Below are 17,406 nucleotides of genomic sequence, written 5' to 3'. Positions count from 1 at the left end.
TATTATTATTATTATTATTATTATTATTCCATCTATTCAATGGGTATATTCCAGTTGGGCTTAGCAACAGAATTCAGGCCCGTGTTTTTATTGTTTTTCAAGGAATATCTCATCATAGAATCACAACCAATTCAACAGTTTGTGGCAGCCATAAAAATTAAAACATTCCTGGAGTAGAACAACGACTTTCAAGGTAAGTTCCACACAATTAAACAGGAAATAACATTTTCAAATTAGGAACATATTTTTTTTTAAAGTTACACAGTGTAATATAATAATTCTGATATATATCTGCTTGGTTCCGAGATGCACCTATTTACCTTTTGCCAGATAGTGCTGCTTTCTGTTAACATGTGCTCTTCTTCCAGGGAGGTGTCCAGTGAAACGGGCTCCTCTTTGCCTTTCTCCTTGCAATGCTCCCGATATAGATGCTCAATAACCCTATAGAAAGGGAGAAAGGAAACGTGCAACTGAACTGCACATGAGGAAACACCTCCCAACAAAAGATTCCCCAGGCAGGAAGCAGTCAGGCTTTGAAGCTGCAAAGCCATTCAATGCTAATAATGGTGGCCAATTGCAACATTCACACTTGCCTCAAACAGACAAGAGTTCTTTCTCCCACCCTGGACCTTTCACAGATATATAAACCCCACTTTCCAACAGATAGCACAACCTCTGAGGATGCCTGCCATAGATGTGGGCGAAACGTCAGGAGAGAATGGCTTCATGGCCATACAGCCCAGAAAACTCACAGCAACCCAGTGATTCCGGCCATGGAAGCCTTCGACAATGCGTATTAACAGTAACAACAATAATTTTGGCCCTTTGCGAGTTATTTATTTACATTATTTATTTACAGCATTTCTACCTCGCCCTTCTCAACGCCTTCTCAACTCAGGGCGGCTAACATAGGCAACAATTTAATGTCACAATATCAATAAACAACAATATAAAACTATGAATATATATATATATATAATAATAACATTAATTAAAGTTGGTCTAAAGCACGTGGAGGGAAGGCTGAAGTTTGCCTATGCCTGCTCCAAAATAATAATAATAATAATAATAATAATAATAATAATAATAGTAATAATAATAATAATAATAATAAACCTTTATTTATACCCCGCTACCATCTCCCAAAGGACTCAGTGTGGCTTACATGAGGCCGAGCCCAAATACATTAGTAAAACAACAACAACAACAATACAACAGTAAATAAACTCATAAACAAGCAGTAAACATTAACAATAACACCACGGCGCATTAAAAGAACCTATGGCAGAGCCAAGTGTAATAATGAAAATTGTTAAAAAAATGCTGGGCATGACCAGGTGAAATAGGATAGGTATTTTGAAGACAGGTGGGGTGTGCAGATGATCCTAGATCTCTAATAAGGTGCTTGGAGTTTCCTTATTCTGGGAAGGCACACTGGAACAACCACGTTTTCAAGCTCCTCCTAAAGACTGCCAGAGTTGGGGCATGCCTGATGTCCTTGGGGAGTGAGTTTCGGAGTCGAGGGGCCACCACCGAGAAGGCCCTGTCCCTCGTCCCCACCAATCGCGCTTGCGATGCAGGTGGGATCGCAAGCAGGGCCTCTCCAGATGATCGAAGAGATCGTGTGGGTTCGTATACAGAAATGCGTTCACGCAAAAGCTCTTATTTTTCTTACCTGAAGGGGCAGGTAGGGAGCGAATCGTCTGGACCGGGCTCTGCCAGGTTGTCCTTCCTCCCTGGCACCAGGTATCCCCAGCCATATTTCTCAGAGTAATGCAATGGGAAGCCATCCCAGGTGAGCCGCATGAGCTTTGGAGTCACTCTCATCTGGAGGCTGATCAGGCTGGGGCCGGGCACCCAACTGGGGTCATCCAACCGCGGGCACAATTTGCGGTACCACCTACACCAGGGAGGAAAAGCAGCTCTTAAATATTTTAAGATGATGATTTAAAGTGAAAGGTAAGCCTAGAAGCAGATCTAGATCATATTTGGCTGGGGTGGTCCATGCCTTGGTCACCTCTAGAATGGATTACTGCAATGCGCTCTACGTGGGGCTGCCCTTGAAGACGGCTCGGAAACTCCAACTGGTCCAGCGGGCAGCAGCCAGGATGCTAACTGGGGCTCATTATCAAGAGAGGTCTACCCCTCTGTTTAAGGAGCTCCACTGGCTGCCATTTATTTTCCGAGCCCAATTCAAGGTGCAGGTGCTCACCTACAAAGCCCTAAACGGTTTGGGACCACCCTACCTGCGTGACCGCATCTCCATCTACGAACCCACACGCTCGCTCCGGTCATCTGGGGAGGCCCTGCTCGTGATCCCACCCACGTCGCAAGCGCGCTTGGTGGGGACACGAGACAGGGCCTTTTCTGTGGCGGCCCCCAGACTTTGGAATGCCCTTCCAAAAGATCTTCGCCAGGCCCCTACTTTAGCAGCTTTCAGAAAGAACCTAAAAACTTGGCTGTTCCGATGTGCCTTCTCAGATTAGGAATCCCCCACCCAAGTCCTAGAAGCACTTTAGTACAATTAACATTACTGCATACCGTACTATTTTATTCCCATGCTCCTCCTGCCACTCTAGCACTTTTAACCCTGTACCCCATTGCGCTGGCCGGCCCAGTTTTAAAGTGTCATGATGTATTGTTATTGTCGTTGTTGCTTACTTAATTATTGATTTGCTGTGTTTTCTACTGTCGTGTTATGTTTTACTGTATTGTGTTTTGAGGCTTCGGCCTGTGTAAGCCGCATCGAGTCCTCTGGGAGATGCTAGCGGGGTACAAATAAAGTTAATAATAATAATAATAATAATAATTTTAAAAATGGGAAATCGAGAAGGAAAAAAATTGGGCAGGAGATTGATAAATGTCTATGTAATAATAATAATAATAATAATAATAATAATAATAATACTTTATTTATACCCCGCTCCATCTCCCCCAGGAGGACTCGGTGCGGCTTACATGAGGCCCATTGATACAATACAAGCAATATAACACAAAACACAATAAAACAAGCAAAATACATAAAATGCAAAATCAAAATCTAGATCATATTTTAAAAATGGGAAATTGAGAAGGAAAAAAAATTGGGCAGAAGATAGATATCGATGTAGATTGATAGATGTATGGGAAAATAGCAGGAAAAAATATATTATTTGAAACATATACCAATCCAGATATTGAAAGAGGAATTAAATACTAATAAAAACAACACTGAAAATTGGAGAAGTACAATGAAAAAAAATTGAACAGCTAAGGATTAAGGAAACACAATGGAAACTTTCGACAAAATGGTTTCAAACCCCATATTTACTAGCCTATATTAGAAAAAATGCATCAAAACTTTTTTAGGGGGCTGTGGGGGTGCATTGGGTTAAACCGCTAAGCTGCAGAACTTGCTGACTGGAAGGTTGGCAGTTCGAATCCACAGGAAGAGGTGAGCTACTGTTGTTAGCCCCAACTTCTGCTAACCTAGCAGATCAAAAACATGCAAAATGAGTAGATCAATAGATACTAGGCTTGGGTGGTTTCGTTCGTTAATTTCGTAATTCGTTATTAATTCGTATTTAAATTAGCTTACGATACAATATTGAGCCATGCAGGAGTAGTGTGAGGAGTAAATTAGATTCGAAACAATTTTTTCAATTTATTTCGTAATTATTTTGTAATTATTTCGTAATTATTTCGTAATTATTTTGTAATTATTTCGTAATTATTTTCGCATGTCTGGTGCAAGTTTTATAGTTGTTGTGTGTTTTATCACACCAACAGTCAACAACAGAGGAAGAGGGAAGCTTCAGAAGTTCCCCCGGTCCCATTTGGAGGTTTTTTTTAGCATAATGCGCAATCGCGTCCGCCATTAACAAATTGATTCGTAATTATACGAAATGTCGTATATTTCGAAATTTTCAAAAGGAAAATTTCGGAATTATTTAAAAAAACGAAACGCAAGGGCCCCCTAAAAACAAAACGAGTTTAGAACCAAATTTTTCCGTGGTTACCCAAGCCTAATAGATACAGCTTTGGTGGAAAGGTAATGGTGCTCCATGCAGTCATGCTGGCTACATGACCTTGGAGGTGTCTATGGACAATGCCGGTTCTTCGGCTTAGAAATTGAGAGAAGTATCACCCCACAGAGTTGGATTTGACTAGACTTAATGTCAAGGGGAAATCTTAACATCTGATCAGCATACGTCATTTTCCTTGAGCAACTCACCCTGGATGGCCTGGCAGATGCTGAATCCTCTTCGGCTGCAAAGCCACCGTTTCCTTTAGGCGATTCAGGGACAGCCGGCTCTCATGGATGCCCTGTTCTTCCTCTTCCGTTGGAGGGCCAGGATCTATTCTCATGACATTACAAAAGAAACCCAGAAAGCAGCATTTCTAAGTGACAGCACAATAATCTGGAGCTGTTCTCATAACAGCAGAAGACTATCCAAACAGCATAAGAACTTCCTGACTGTGAGAGCCATTCAGCAGTGGAACTCTCTGCCCCGGAGTGTGGTGGAGGCTCCTTCTTTGGAAGCTTTTAAACAGAGGCTGAATGGCCATCTGTCTGGGGTGCTTTGAATGCAATATTCCTGCTTCTTGGCAGGGGGTTGGACTGGATGGCCCACGAGGTCTCTTCCAACTCTTTGATTCTATGATTCTATAAGAATAGTGGGTTGTTGTAGGTTTTTTCGGTCTATATGGCCACAGTCTAGAGGCATTCTCTCCTGACGTTTTGCCTGCATCTATGGCAAGCATCCTCAGAGGTAGTGAGGTAGTGACCTTTGCAACCCGAAAGACAGCTGCATCTGTCAAGTAGGAAAATTAGCTACCAGCTATGTGTGGGGAGGCTAATTTAACTAATTTACGAGGCCATAAAAAAGACTCCAGCAAAAGCATGCGGGGAATGCGGAAGTACTTCATCCCTGTCGCAGATGAACGATGAAAGCGACAGCTCCCCTGGCAGCCAAAAAAGTTAAATAGCCTCTGACTGTTTGTCTATATCTGTTGTGTGTCTTTGGCATTGAACGTCCCACCTCGGAGTTTAAGATCTTCTGGGGAGGCCCTGCTCCCGACCCCGCCTCTATCACAAGTGAGGCTGGAGGGGATGAGGAGCAGGGCCTTCTCGGTGGTGGCCCCTCACCTGTGGAACTCACTCCCTGGGGAGATTAGATCAGCGACTTCCCTTTTTTCATTTAGAAAAAAATTGAAGACCTGGATGTGGGACCAGGCTTTTGGACATTCTGGACGGAATAATGGGCAGGAATTGACGGAACGGAATGGATTTATGGAACTCTGGACACTGAGCATGAGACTGTTTACTATTGTGTTATGTACTGATGATTTTAACCTGTTAACCGCATAGGGAAGCTGATGACGAAACATAACATACAAACAATCTACAAACCCACCAAGAAAATCCAATCAATGCTACGTTCAGCAAAGGACAAGAGGGATCCTCTCACCTCTGCAGGAGTCTACCATTGTATACCATGCAGCTGTGGACAAGTCTACATAGGGACCACCAAACGCAGCATTGCCCAGACACGCATCAAGGAACATGAAAGGCACGGCAGACTACTTAAACCAGAGAAGTCAGCCATAGCAGAGCACCTGATGAACCAGCCTGGACACAGCAGATTATTTGAGAACACAGAAATGCTGGACCACACCAACAACCACCATGTCAGGCTACACAGAGGAGCCATTGAAATCCACAAGAAGCATCTGGACAATTTCAACAGAAAGGAGGAAACCATGAAAATGAACAAAATCTGGCTACCAGTATTAAAAAACTCTAAAATTACAACAAAAAAACAACAGAGAGGAAACAACCAGGCACACATTAACACCTCCCAGCAAGAGATTTTCCCAGGCTCAGGAAGGCCTTCAAATGCTAATGAAGGTGATCAGTTGAAACATTCACACCTAGCTCCAGCAGAGAAGAGCTCTTTGCCCCGCCCCAGCCATTCCACAGATATATAAACCCATTGTCCTAGTTCCAACAGACCTCGCTACCTCTGAGGATGCTTGCCATACATGCAGGCGAAACGTCAGGAGAAATGCCTCTAGAACATGGCCCTATAGCCCGAAAAAACCTACAAGAACCTAACCTGTTAACTGTTTAATTGCTTTTATGTATGTATGTATTTTTGACACAGGCATCGAATTGTGCCTTCTTTTGAAAGTGGCCCTGAGTCCCCCCTCGGGGGTGAGAAGGGCGGGGTAGAAGTACCTCAAATAAATAAATAAATAAATAAATGTTTGCCATAGATGTGTACATTGTAATCCGCCCTGAGTCCCCTGCGGGGTGAGTCGGCGGAATATAAATACTGTAAGTAAATAATATTCCCAGAAACACACAATTCCAACAAATGAAACCAGACTGTGTCCCATACTAGCAAGGCAGCAGTTAGCTATGATCTTCATACTGTCGATTTACCTTCCTCGCACTCTGTCGTGGATTCTTTTCCCACCACTTTAGGAAAGTCTTCCTTACTGTCTCGATCCTTTTTCCTCCCATTTTTCTTCTTCTTCTGCTTAAATTCTTGAAGGTCCCACTCTAGGTCCCATAGCCAGGGGTCATCTTTGTACCTGTGTCATACAGAAACATACAAATTACTGCCATCTGTGAGATTTGGTCTGCAAGTATCCACTTATTTACAATTTATGTTGGAAGGCTCATTAACAGCAGCAGATTCCAAAGCTAAGTTAGGAAAGTCAAGTCTTTTAAGTAAACAATTTTCAGCTTAAGGAAACATGACTTTGCCATTTGGTTTCCTTCTGTGAAAAATCCCTAAGTTTGTCACAAGTACAAGGCAAGCTAGAATTTATTTATTTATGACATTTATATGCCACCCTTCTCACCCCGAAAGGGACTCAGAGCAGCTTACAAGATATATCATAGAATCATAGAATCATAGAATCAAAGAGTTGGAAGAGACCTCCTGGGCCATCCAGTCCAACCCCATTCTGCCAAGAAGCAGGAATATTGCATTCAAATCACCCCTGACAGATGGCCATCCAGCCTCTGTTTAAAAGCCTCCAAAGAAGGAGCCTCCACCACACTCCGGGGCAGAGAGTTCCGCTGCTGAACGGCTCTCACAGTCAGGAAGTTCTTCCTAATGTTCAGATGGAATCTCCTCTCTTGTAGTTTGAAGCAATTGTTCCGCATCCTAGTCTCCAAGGAAGCAGAAAACAAGCTTGCTCCCTCCTCCCTGTGGCTTCCTCTCACATATTTATACATGGCTATCATATCTCCTCTCAGCCTTCCCTTCTTCAGGCTAAACATGCCCAGCTCCTTAAGCCACTCCTCATAGGGCTTGTTCTCCAGACCCTTGATCATTTTAGTCGCCCTCCTCTGGACACATTCCAGCTTGTCAATATCTCTCTTGAATTGTGGTGCCCAGAATTGGACACAATATTCCAGATGTGGTCTAACCAAAGCAGAATAGAGGGGTAGCATTACTTCCTTAGATCTAGACACAATATATTATATTATTAGCATAGTACAATATCAGTATTAAATAGTACTATATTGTACTATACCATTATATTGTATTATTATTGGTAATATTACATGTAATATCTATACATATATAAATACTCTGTGCATAATGAGTACCTAAAAAACAAAAGAACCAGTGAACGAAATCACACCAAATTTGTCAACACAAGGAGTGACCATCACTCAAAAAATTATGATTTTGTCATTTGGGAGTAGTAGTTGCTGGGATTTATAGTTCACCTACAATCAAAGAGCATTCCGAACTCCACCAATGATGGAATTGAACCAAATTTGGCACACAGAACTCCCATGACCAATGGAAAATACTGGAAGGGTTTGGTGGCCATTGACCCTGAGTTTGGGAGTTGTAGTTCACCTACATCCAGAGAGCACTGTGGACTCAAACAATGATGGATCTGGACCAAACTTGGCACAAACACGCAATACGCCCAAATATGAACACAGATGGAGTTTGGGGAAAATATATCTTGACATTTGGGAGTTGTAGTCACTGGGATTCACAGTTCACCTACAATCAAAGAGCATTCTGAAGCCCACGAACGACAGAATCGGGGCAAACTTCCCACACAGGACCCCCATGACCAACAGAAAATACTAAAGACCATCCAATCCAAGTCCCTTCATCAGGGCAAGAAACATAATCAAAGTTCTTTTGACAAAGAGCCATCCAGCCATAGATATAGATATAGATAGATAGATAGATAGATAGAGATATGATTCACACACACACATATAGTATCATAAATTTGAAAGGGATCCTTACAGAGGGACAATGATATGTTGCATGTTCCAAGGTGGACAAACCAGACACTCTCCATATTAACACTGACAAAGAAACAGCAAGAGATACTGTTTACCCACAAGCAGAAAGACATGACATAGATTAGAAACCAACACTTTCTCATTACTTTATTTTCCAGATCAACAGACTGGGCCACAGCAACGTGTGGCAGGGGACAGCTAGTAACATATATAATTATAATACTGCATTATTAGTAGTAGTATTATATTGTATTACATTATAATATTATAAATATTATATGTATATACAATATATTATATTATATTATTGTGCCGTTACACCCAGACACTTTTAGAAACAAAACTATGATGTGCTGTTCCCTATGTCTGGGTGAACTGCCAGTGCTTTTCTTGAGAAGACTGAGATTCTCAGCGACTGAGTTTATTACAAGTTCTGAACATCAAAAAAGGATATTTATTTCTAAGTTGCAAACAGAACAGTCAATTGATAAAACCAAATAATCCAGAGCTGTTGCCTTTTAGAAAGAACAAATCTTTCCCTATCTATCTAAGCTCCAGATTAGCCTTGGAGATAAGGCAATGCAGTCTCTCTCTCTCTCTCTATAAGACTCTATAAAACTCAATTCTCAAAGCTCAATATCTATTTTTTTATACTCTATAACTCTCTTATAACCTATCTAACTATAGCTCAATTCTTCTCAATAAACTTCTCTATCTTAATTTCTCAATTGTTCTCAATTGTTCTCAATAGTTTTTACAGTGGTTTGTCGGAGCTATTCATTTATTTATTTATTTATTTATTTATTACTGCGCTTGTATACCGCCGTTTCTCAGCCTAAATTGGCGACTCAACGCGGTTTACAACTCTGCAACAATCACAATAATTCAGTTTAAAATGCATAAAAACAACATACAATACATAATATTGGGCCACCAATATAATCCAGTGCATCTCTTAACTAGAATCGCAGTCCAATTTCATCGTCCATGATTACCAATTCTTAGTCATCAAATTCCTTGCACCGGATTAACTGAATGCTTGTTTGAACATCCATGTCTTCAATCTTTTCCGAAACACCATCAGCGAAGGGGCTGATCTTACCTCTATGGGGAGGGCGTTCCAAAGCCGAGGGGCCACCACAGAAAAGGCCCTGTCTCTCGTTCCCGCAAGCCGCACCTGTGAGATAGCTACCTGTCCAGCCTCCAGCACATCAGATTCCTTCTTCAGAACTGAACAGGCAGGGAGGACTCCAAAATGGAAGTCTTTCCCCGGGAGCAGGGGTGGGCCCAAAGAGCTGCTCCCTAGGCCAACCTACCTCCAACAGACAAGAGTTCTTTCTCCCACCCTGGATCTTCCACAATTTTCCTAGTTAAAGGTTTTCCTCTGACATGAAGTCCAATCGTGTCTGACTCTGGGGCGTGGTGCTCATCTGCATTTCTAAGTCGAAGAGTCGGCGTTGTCCGTAGACACCTCCAAGGTCATGTCGCCAGCCTGACTGCATGGAGCGCTGGGGCAGCCTCCCTTGGCTGGCTCACACTGCCCATCGGGCCCAATGGGAAGTGTGAGCCTGCCAAGGGAGGCGCAGCACTGCGCGGCCTACTCTCACATAAAGCACCTTGGATGGCTCACGCTGCCCATCGGGCCTGACAGATAGGGTGAGCCAGCCAAGGGAGGGGCACTGTGTGTGTGGGGGGGGGGGGGTGCGCGGCCAGATAAGTGCCCTTGGCAGGCCGGAAGTGGCCCGTGGGCTGTAGTTTGAGGACCCCTGGATTAAACCATGGAGTAAAGGTTCAAAAAGTATTCATGACACATTGCTACTGATCGCTTTTCTGTTTCACTTCATGCTCCTCATATATATACATTTGCTCCTCCTCAATGAAGCTCTGAAATCGGTCTCCAATAATGCATACAATACACTGCATCGCACTAAAGCTATGCTATCAACGAACCTCTCTTCGTGAAGCAGCTGGCAGGCACTGTCAGCCAGGTTCATCAGGGATTTCTTCATCTGCTTTTGCAGCTCCTCAAAGGTGAGCTGAGCTTCTTCCAGGTACCTCTCCCAGTTCTGATTGACAGGAAGATAGGAGACTCCCATTTCCAGCATTCCTGCAAATGTCACAGGATGGGGACATCTAGGGCAGAGACAGAAAGAGAATCATCTACCAATGGCAAATCATTTCACTGGCTGCTCCTGGACAGCACTTTTCAAACCTTAGACACACAACCTATCTATCTATCTATCTATCTATCTATCTATCTATCTATCTATCGATGTCTATGTATCTAATAAAAGTCAGTGTTTGTATGCGGAGGGAGGACGGTGTATGTGGCAGATTTCTGATTGGCTGCCAATTTCACAGGCCGCTGTGACCAGCATGGGTGACGGACCTGGATCAAACTTGGCACACATAACCCCCATGACTCCCTTTACATTCTGGTGAGGTTTGGGGGAGGATGGACAAAGGTTAATTGGATTCATTGAATCCTAGAATCAAAGAGTTGGAAGAGACCTCCTGGGCCATTCAGTCCAACCCCATTCTGCCAAGAAGCAGGAATATTGCATTCAGATCACCCCAGACAGATGGCCATCCAGCCTCTGCTTAAAAGCTTCCAAAGAAGGAGCCTCCACCACACTCCGGGGCAGAGAGTTCCACTGCTGAACGGCTCTCACAGTCAGGAAGTTCTTCCTCGTGTTCAGATGGAATCTCCTTTCTTGTAGTTTGAAGCCATCGTTCCATTGCGTCCTAGTCTCCAAGGCAGCAGAAAGGAAGCTTGCTCCCTCCTCCCTGTATCTTCCTCTCACATATTTATACATGGCTATCATATCTCCTCTCAGCTTTCTCTTCTTCAGGCTAAACATGCCCAGCTCCTTAAGCCGCTCCTCATAGGGCTTGTTCTCCAGACCCTTGATTTGTAGTACTTTCAAGGCCATCGGTTCCCACAGACAACTGTGGCCCCCAACAAAGACTGATAAAGAGCAAACTTGGCACACAGAGCCCCCATGACCCACACTACATCCTACTGCAGTTTGGAGGAGGGCAGACCATGGATGATGGGACTTCAAGTAGTTCCACTCACTTCCCGAGACCGCTGAGATCCTCATCCAGTGACCAATTAAGACCAAACTTGGCACACATAACCTCCATGACTCCCTTTACGTCCTGGTGAGGTTTGGGGGAGGACGGACAATGGATGATAGGATTTGTAGTACCTTCCCACCCTTCAGTTCCCACAGACTACTGCAGCCCCCAACAAAGACCAATAAAGACCAAACTTGGCACACAAAAGGCCTCATGACCCACTCTACATCCTGGTGCGGTTTGGAGGAGGATGGACCACGGATGATGGGACTTGAAGGACCTTCACTAACTTCCTGAGAACACTGTGAGTCACATAAATGACTGATAAAGACCAACCTTGGCACACAACGCCTTTCTCAAATCACCCAGGCAGTGCCGGGTCCCCAAGCTAGTTTAAAATATAAATAAGTGGTTCCTAGCACACTGCCATACACCAAGGCAATGTCAATATACAAATGTCCTATTGCTATAAACTTCAGCAAAAATACCAATTGGAATAATTGGAATAAACAAACACATTGGGAATATTTACGACAGTGTAACAAACATAATATTCATGTGATAAAAAGTCTTGGGACTACAACAAGGTTCCTGGGTGTTTATAGTCCTTGTTTCAGGAGGAGTATCCCTTCTTCAGGTTTCTTTCAAGGTTTCTTCATTTGTTTGAAATAATATCTTCTGAGGTTTTATAAACTAAATTTAAAGAGGACAAAATTATAGATATGCACCCAGTTAAACAAGGACTTATTATTGATCCGACTAATTATTTTGGAAAACATGATTATATTTGTTACACCATTGTAAATAGTCCCTATGCACAAAATGTAAAACATATTGGAGAAAAATCCATGAAACATTGCAGGACATACGAAATATAAGAATACCATTCAAACCAGAAGTATTCCTTTTAGGGATAATAGATCAAAAGTTAGATAAAAATATGGATAAGCTCCTTTTCCTATTGAATACTGCTGCAAGAATTTGCTACGCAAAATTATGGAAGAAAGAAGAGATTCCAGAAGTTAGTGATTGGATAAAAAAAATTATAGACATTAGAAATATGGACAGATTAACATACTTGATATCAAAAAATAAGGGGACCCCAATAAGAGAAACTGACTGGACAAAAATGACAAATTATTTGAAACAGAAGAATGGAAATACAATAATATAGAAGGAAGAGAAAATAAGAGGGAAGAAAAGATAAGTTGGAAGAAAGAAAAGGAAAAACCACTCGGAAGATACTCAGGAAGTCAACAAAGGAGATATGTATCATCTTTCTCCTGGTTTTTAATTACTTATCTGCTGTTAGCGTTTCCTTTCTCTATCTCTGTTTTCTTTATTTTTCTCTGTTTATTTCTTTTTTATTAGTTTCTTTGCTCTCTCTTTAGCCTTTTCTTTCTCCTTTCCTTCTTCTCTTCTTTCTATCTCTACTCCCTCTTTCCTCTTTCTTCTTATGTTATTTCTATTTTATTACCTTGTATTTTAAAAGAAAAATGCTCAATAAAGATTATATTTTGAAAAAAACAACCAATTTCTCACCTCTCCAGGAAAAGTGGAAGCTGCTCCTGGCATACTTCATGCGTTGCTAAGACATCAGAAGCACAATATCTCATTAGGTCCTTTGGAGAGAAAAAAGGAACGGAAGATAACTTGTGAAAGATTTTTTTTATCATGTTTTAGAAACTTCTGGTGTGAGAGAATTGCCTGTCTGCAGAGACATTGCCCAGGGGACCCCTGGATGTGTCACCATCCTGTGGGAGGCTTCTTTCATATCCCCTACATGGGAAGCTGTGTCATGAATGACTTTTCAATGACTTTGAAGCATAGGTTCTTTTTAATGCAATTTCCAGTGTGAGAAGGTATATCAGATTACAGAAAATCATTTAGACAAAAAAAAAATGATATTGGACATACAGACATACAGATTATATGCAACTACATTGGATTCACAATTACACTGGTTAACAAACAAACATAGGGGAATTACATTTTCACTCAACATTCACACACATGTACATGCATTCATCCATATGTATCCAAAATATTACCATATCCTTTTCTCCCTCCTTGGAGAAACACCTGTTAGGCCAAACCTTGCTTCCTGCAGCCTGCCAATACATCGTTCCATAACGCCAAAACTTCAAAACACCGAAATGCCAAAACTTCTTTCCCGAAGAACAATGCCAAGGACCAGACCCGTAGCCAGGATTTTGTTTCGGGGGAGGGGGGCTGAGTTTGGTTCGGGGGGGCTGAGTCTGAGTGAAAGAGGGTCTACCCTAGCAAACCTTTTGTATCGTTACCCCAATACCCCCATCATGCATATGGGATATATTGAGCATGGTGATCAGATCATGATATGAAAAAACATAACAGTTTAAATAATGCACCTGTAAGGCCTTCTCGCGGACCACCATGAGAATTTGGGGGGGGGGGCTGAAGCCCCCCAAGCCCCCCCCCCCCCGGCTACATGCCTGTCTGCCACTATCCAAATACACCACCTCTGTCCTTCCCATGGAGCAGAGCATGGCGGGTGGAACAGACTCCTCAGGTCTGCCACAATTGAGCATTATTAGACTGAGTCTTTTATAGGAATATTCTGTTGATGTAGTCCCAAAGTGGTAAATTAATGATAGTCATCTTTCATCCTGGATCCATCCCAGTTTCCTGGCCGGTTGTTGATCTTCTTGATTGCTGTTGATCTTATGTTGACTTCCTTCTTAACATAAGGAAGGTTGCAAACATTTCCTTTATCACTGTCCCAGTTCTTATCACAGTTTACTCTTCAGATCTCATTAACAGGTTTTAATCACAAAGCAGCAAGCAGGTAGTTAGTAGTATCGTTGTATTGTTTTAGTTGCTTTAGTTACTGTTTAAATGTTATGCTAATGCTGTGCACTTTGTATATTGACCTGTTGTAAACCGCACTGAGTCGCCTACGGGCTGAGATAGTGCGGTATACAAATAAAGTAAATAAATAAATAAATAATAGTTAGTCATTGCAGACCTTAATATTATACTGGTGTCTCCAAAATTATTAGCTCCATCCATACATCCTTCCATTCTTCCATTCATTCCCACACATTTTAAATTCACATTTATCAAATTTTCACGTTGAATTTCTTATTACAGCTGGAGCTGACAGACGTGAGCTCACCCTTTCTCGTGGATTGGAACTGTTCGGTCAGCACAAGGGTTTAACCCATTGCGCCACCGCAACTACACTGCAAACTAGCTTGTAGTGATTCACACTCTCAGGCTCCTTCCACACAGCTGTATAAAATCCACACTGAACTGGATTATATGGCAATGTGGACTCAGATAACCCAGTTCAAAGCAGATATTATGAATTATCTGCCTTGATATTCTGGGTTATATGGCAGTGTGGAAGGGCCCCTAGTTAGCCTAGGCCAGTAACAACAACAACTTTTTCCTCAATGCAGAAATGAGGCAAATGTAACTTTGATACTTAAGATCCTTTTTAGACCCTATGTGCATTTTGTGGCACTGATTTGCATAAAAGGCTTTCCCACTTTACAGATCATCATTGCAACTAATATATACATTTCACAATTTCTCATCCTGCCTTGATAATTTCTGCCTCTCGTGACACTAAACACCATTGAGCCCCTTGAGTTTTTCCTCTGAATGGATTCAAGCTGTATAATTCTCTCCCACCTGGAAGTTATTCCTGATGTCATCCATGCTGCCCTTGACAAAGAGTTCCCGGGCTTCTTTTTCTAGCGGCCGGCCTCCCACATATAAGGCATGCACATCTGCTAGGTTATTGATGCTGCTAATGTTCACCCAGTCCCAGGAGGAAATCTGCAAAGTGATAAGGGCAGAAAGAGAATGAACACTATTGTCAAGACCCAGAAGCCTCAGTAAAGCCAAACACAAAGGAAAAGGTTCAAACACAGTTTTATTGAACAAACAAAGTCTGTTACGCACTTAAATTCAGTGCAGTAAGCTCTGGCAGTAAATTGGCATCAAAAAACCGAGATTATACGAGTAACACAAACATAACCCGGATTATACCGCTGTTTAATCCGGGTTAACAAAAATGTTCAGCAATCTGCTTCAAAATTCACACAGTTCATAAGCACAAGAACATGAGGCACAAAACGAAGTCCAAAAAATGTTGCAAGGTCAAAACATGAAGTTAACAAGTTGTTTAAGTTCAGATAGCAAAAGTGTGGTCAAACCAGTCCAAAGTCAAGCTGCTGAGTTGAGGTAAACACAGGAACGCAGGAACACAGGAATCTGTAGTCCAAGGACCCAAGCTCAAGAGTTGGCAGTAACAAAGATTCACATCCCAAAAGAGACACTTTGCCTTCTGCAAAGAGCCATACAACCAAAATCCACTTTTATCCTACAGTTCCTCATCAGAGGATGATGAGCTCCCCACCCTTTCCTCATCGCTCTCAGCTGCCTCCATCCCCGCAGCTGAACCCGAGCGCCCATCTCTCCACCTCTGCCAGCGTCTGTCAAGACTTAGGTCTTGCCAAGTGCTCCCCGGTTGCCAATCCCCTGTGAACCCCTCAAATTCATCACTGGAGGTGGGTTGGTTACAAATGTCCCTAATCTCCTGAACACAGGTCCAATCCACCTCCTCCTCCTCTCCCATATCACTCCTTTCAAACCCCATGAAGTCCTCATCTTCTGTAGGAGCGCTAAGTATTTCATGGATACGCTTCCTTTGAAGCTCTTCGTCGGACTCTTGATCACGAGTAGCCCGCTTTACTCCCCTGCTCTCCTCCCCATCCCCCATTTCACAATCGGAGAAGCCTTCAAACGTCTCAGAATCACTTGGAGCCATGATTATCTCCCTAATCCGTTTTCATTGCTGTTCCTCCTCCAACATCTGCGCAGACCTCTTCTCCCTTCTACCAGTAGTAGTAATGTTATCATCACGCTGAACTACAACACAATATGTGGAGCTTATGTCCTTCAATATAAAAAGCTGTCACTCAATGACGCCTGTAAATATATATATATATATATATATATATATATATATATATATATATGCATACATACATACATACATACATATATACACACATGTGTGTGTGTGTATATATATAGTGTCAGGAGTAACTTGAGAAACTGCAAGTCACTTCTGGTGTGAGAAAATTAGCCGTCTGCAAGGACATTGCCCAGGGGATATCCAGATGTTTTACCATCCTGTGGGAGGCTTCTCTCATGTCCCCACATGAAAAGCTAGATCTGACAGATGGGAGCTCACCCCACTCCCTGTATTCGAACTGCAGACCTTTCGGTCAGCAGTCCTGCCAGCACAAGGATTTAACCCATTGCGCCTTTCAGGGCTCCATCAAATAATATAAACAATGTATTAAGTTGTGAATGAGAACTCAGGTATGTTTTGGAACTTCTCTCAAAGGATGTATGATGATGATTAATAATAATAATACTTTTTTATATGCCACCACATCTCCCAGAGGAAATCGGGGCAGCTTACAAAATAGCACTCAGTGGTGCCATACAACAGATAAAATGTAATACATTAAAGGTAAAGGTTTTCCCCTGATATTAAGTCCAGTCATGTCCGATTCTGGGGGATGGTGCTCATTTCCATTTCTAAGCCAAAGACCCAGCGTTGTCCATAGACATCTCCAAGGTAATGTGGCCGGCATGATGGCATGGAGCTCTGTTACTTTCCCACAGTAGCAGTACCTATTGATCTACTCACATTTGCCCCTTGTCTATGAAACTCCCTCTCCAATGAAATTTGATCAGCCCCTTTGGGATCAAGCCTTCAGAGAATAATTGCAGTGCAATAATAGGTACAGAATATGTGCAATGACTACTGGAACACCTCCAGATTATGATTGAATAGCAAAAGCAATGATTTTTTAAAGGTTTTAATGTGCATTAATTCTAATGTTAATTTAAATGTTTATTTTAATTGTATGTTGTTTTAAGGCACTGAATAATTGCCTCTATGTAAAGCCACCTTGAATCACTTTCAGGGTTGAGAAAGACCGGGTATGAGCCTTTAAAAATAGAAATATAAGGTAAAGGCAAAG

The 17,406-nt window shown here is 42.2% G+C and overlaps 1 protein-coding gene across 1 annotated transcript in view; it reads right to left on the bottom strand.

The window, feature by feature from the left end:
* The window catches only part of POLG (DNA polymerase gamma, catalytic subunit), a 47,501-nt gene that overhangs the window by 20,961 nt on the left and 9,134 nt on the right, over nucleotides 1–17,406 (bottom strand). The window contains exons 5-11 of the mRNA XM_067471451.1: nucleotides 15,035–15,181; nucleotides 12,899–12,978; nucleotides 10,226–10,408; nucleotides 6,428–6,579; nucleotides 4,214–4,337; nucleotides 1,676–1,900; nucleotides 321–441 (exon numbers count right to left, since the gene is read on the bottom strand). Coding sequence (XP_067327552.1) covers nucleotides 321–441; nucleotides 1,676–1,900; nucleotides 4,214–4,337; nucleotides 6,428–6,579; nucleotides 10,226–10,408; nucleotides 12,899–12,978; nucleotides 15,035–15,181 — 1,032 coding nt within the window. The remainder of the gene's footprint in view (nucleotides 1–320; nucleotides 442–1,675; nucleotides 1,901–4,213; nucleotides 4,338–6,427; nucleotides 6,580–10,225; nucleotides 10,409–12,898; nucleotides 12,979–15,034; nucleotides 15,182–17,406) is intronic.

The sequence above is a fragment of the Anolis sagrei genome, chromosome 9, assembly GCF_037176765.1.
Source record: "Anolis sagrei isolate rAnoSag1 chromosome 9, rAnoSag1.mat, whole genome shotgun sequence".
Lineage (NCBI taxonomy): Eukaryota > Metazoa > Chordata > Lepidosauria > Squamata > Dactyloidae > Anolis > Anolis sagrei.
Note: the sequence above shows the minus strand (reverse complement) of the source record. Positions and strands in the feature narration are given on the sequence as shown.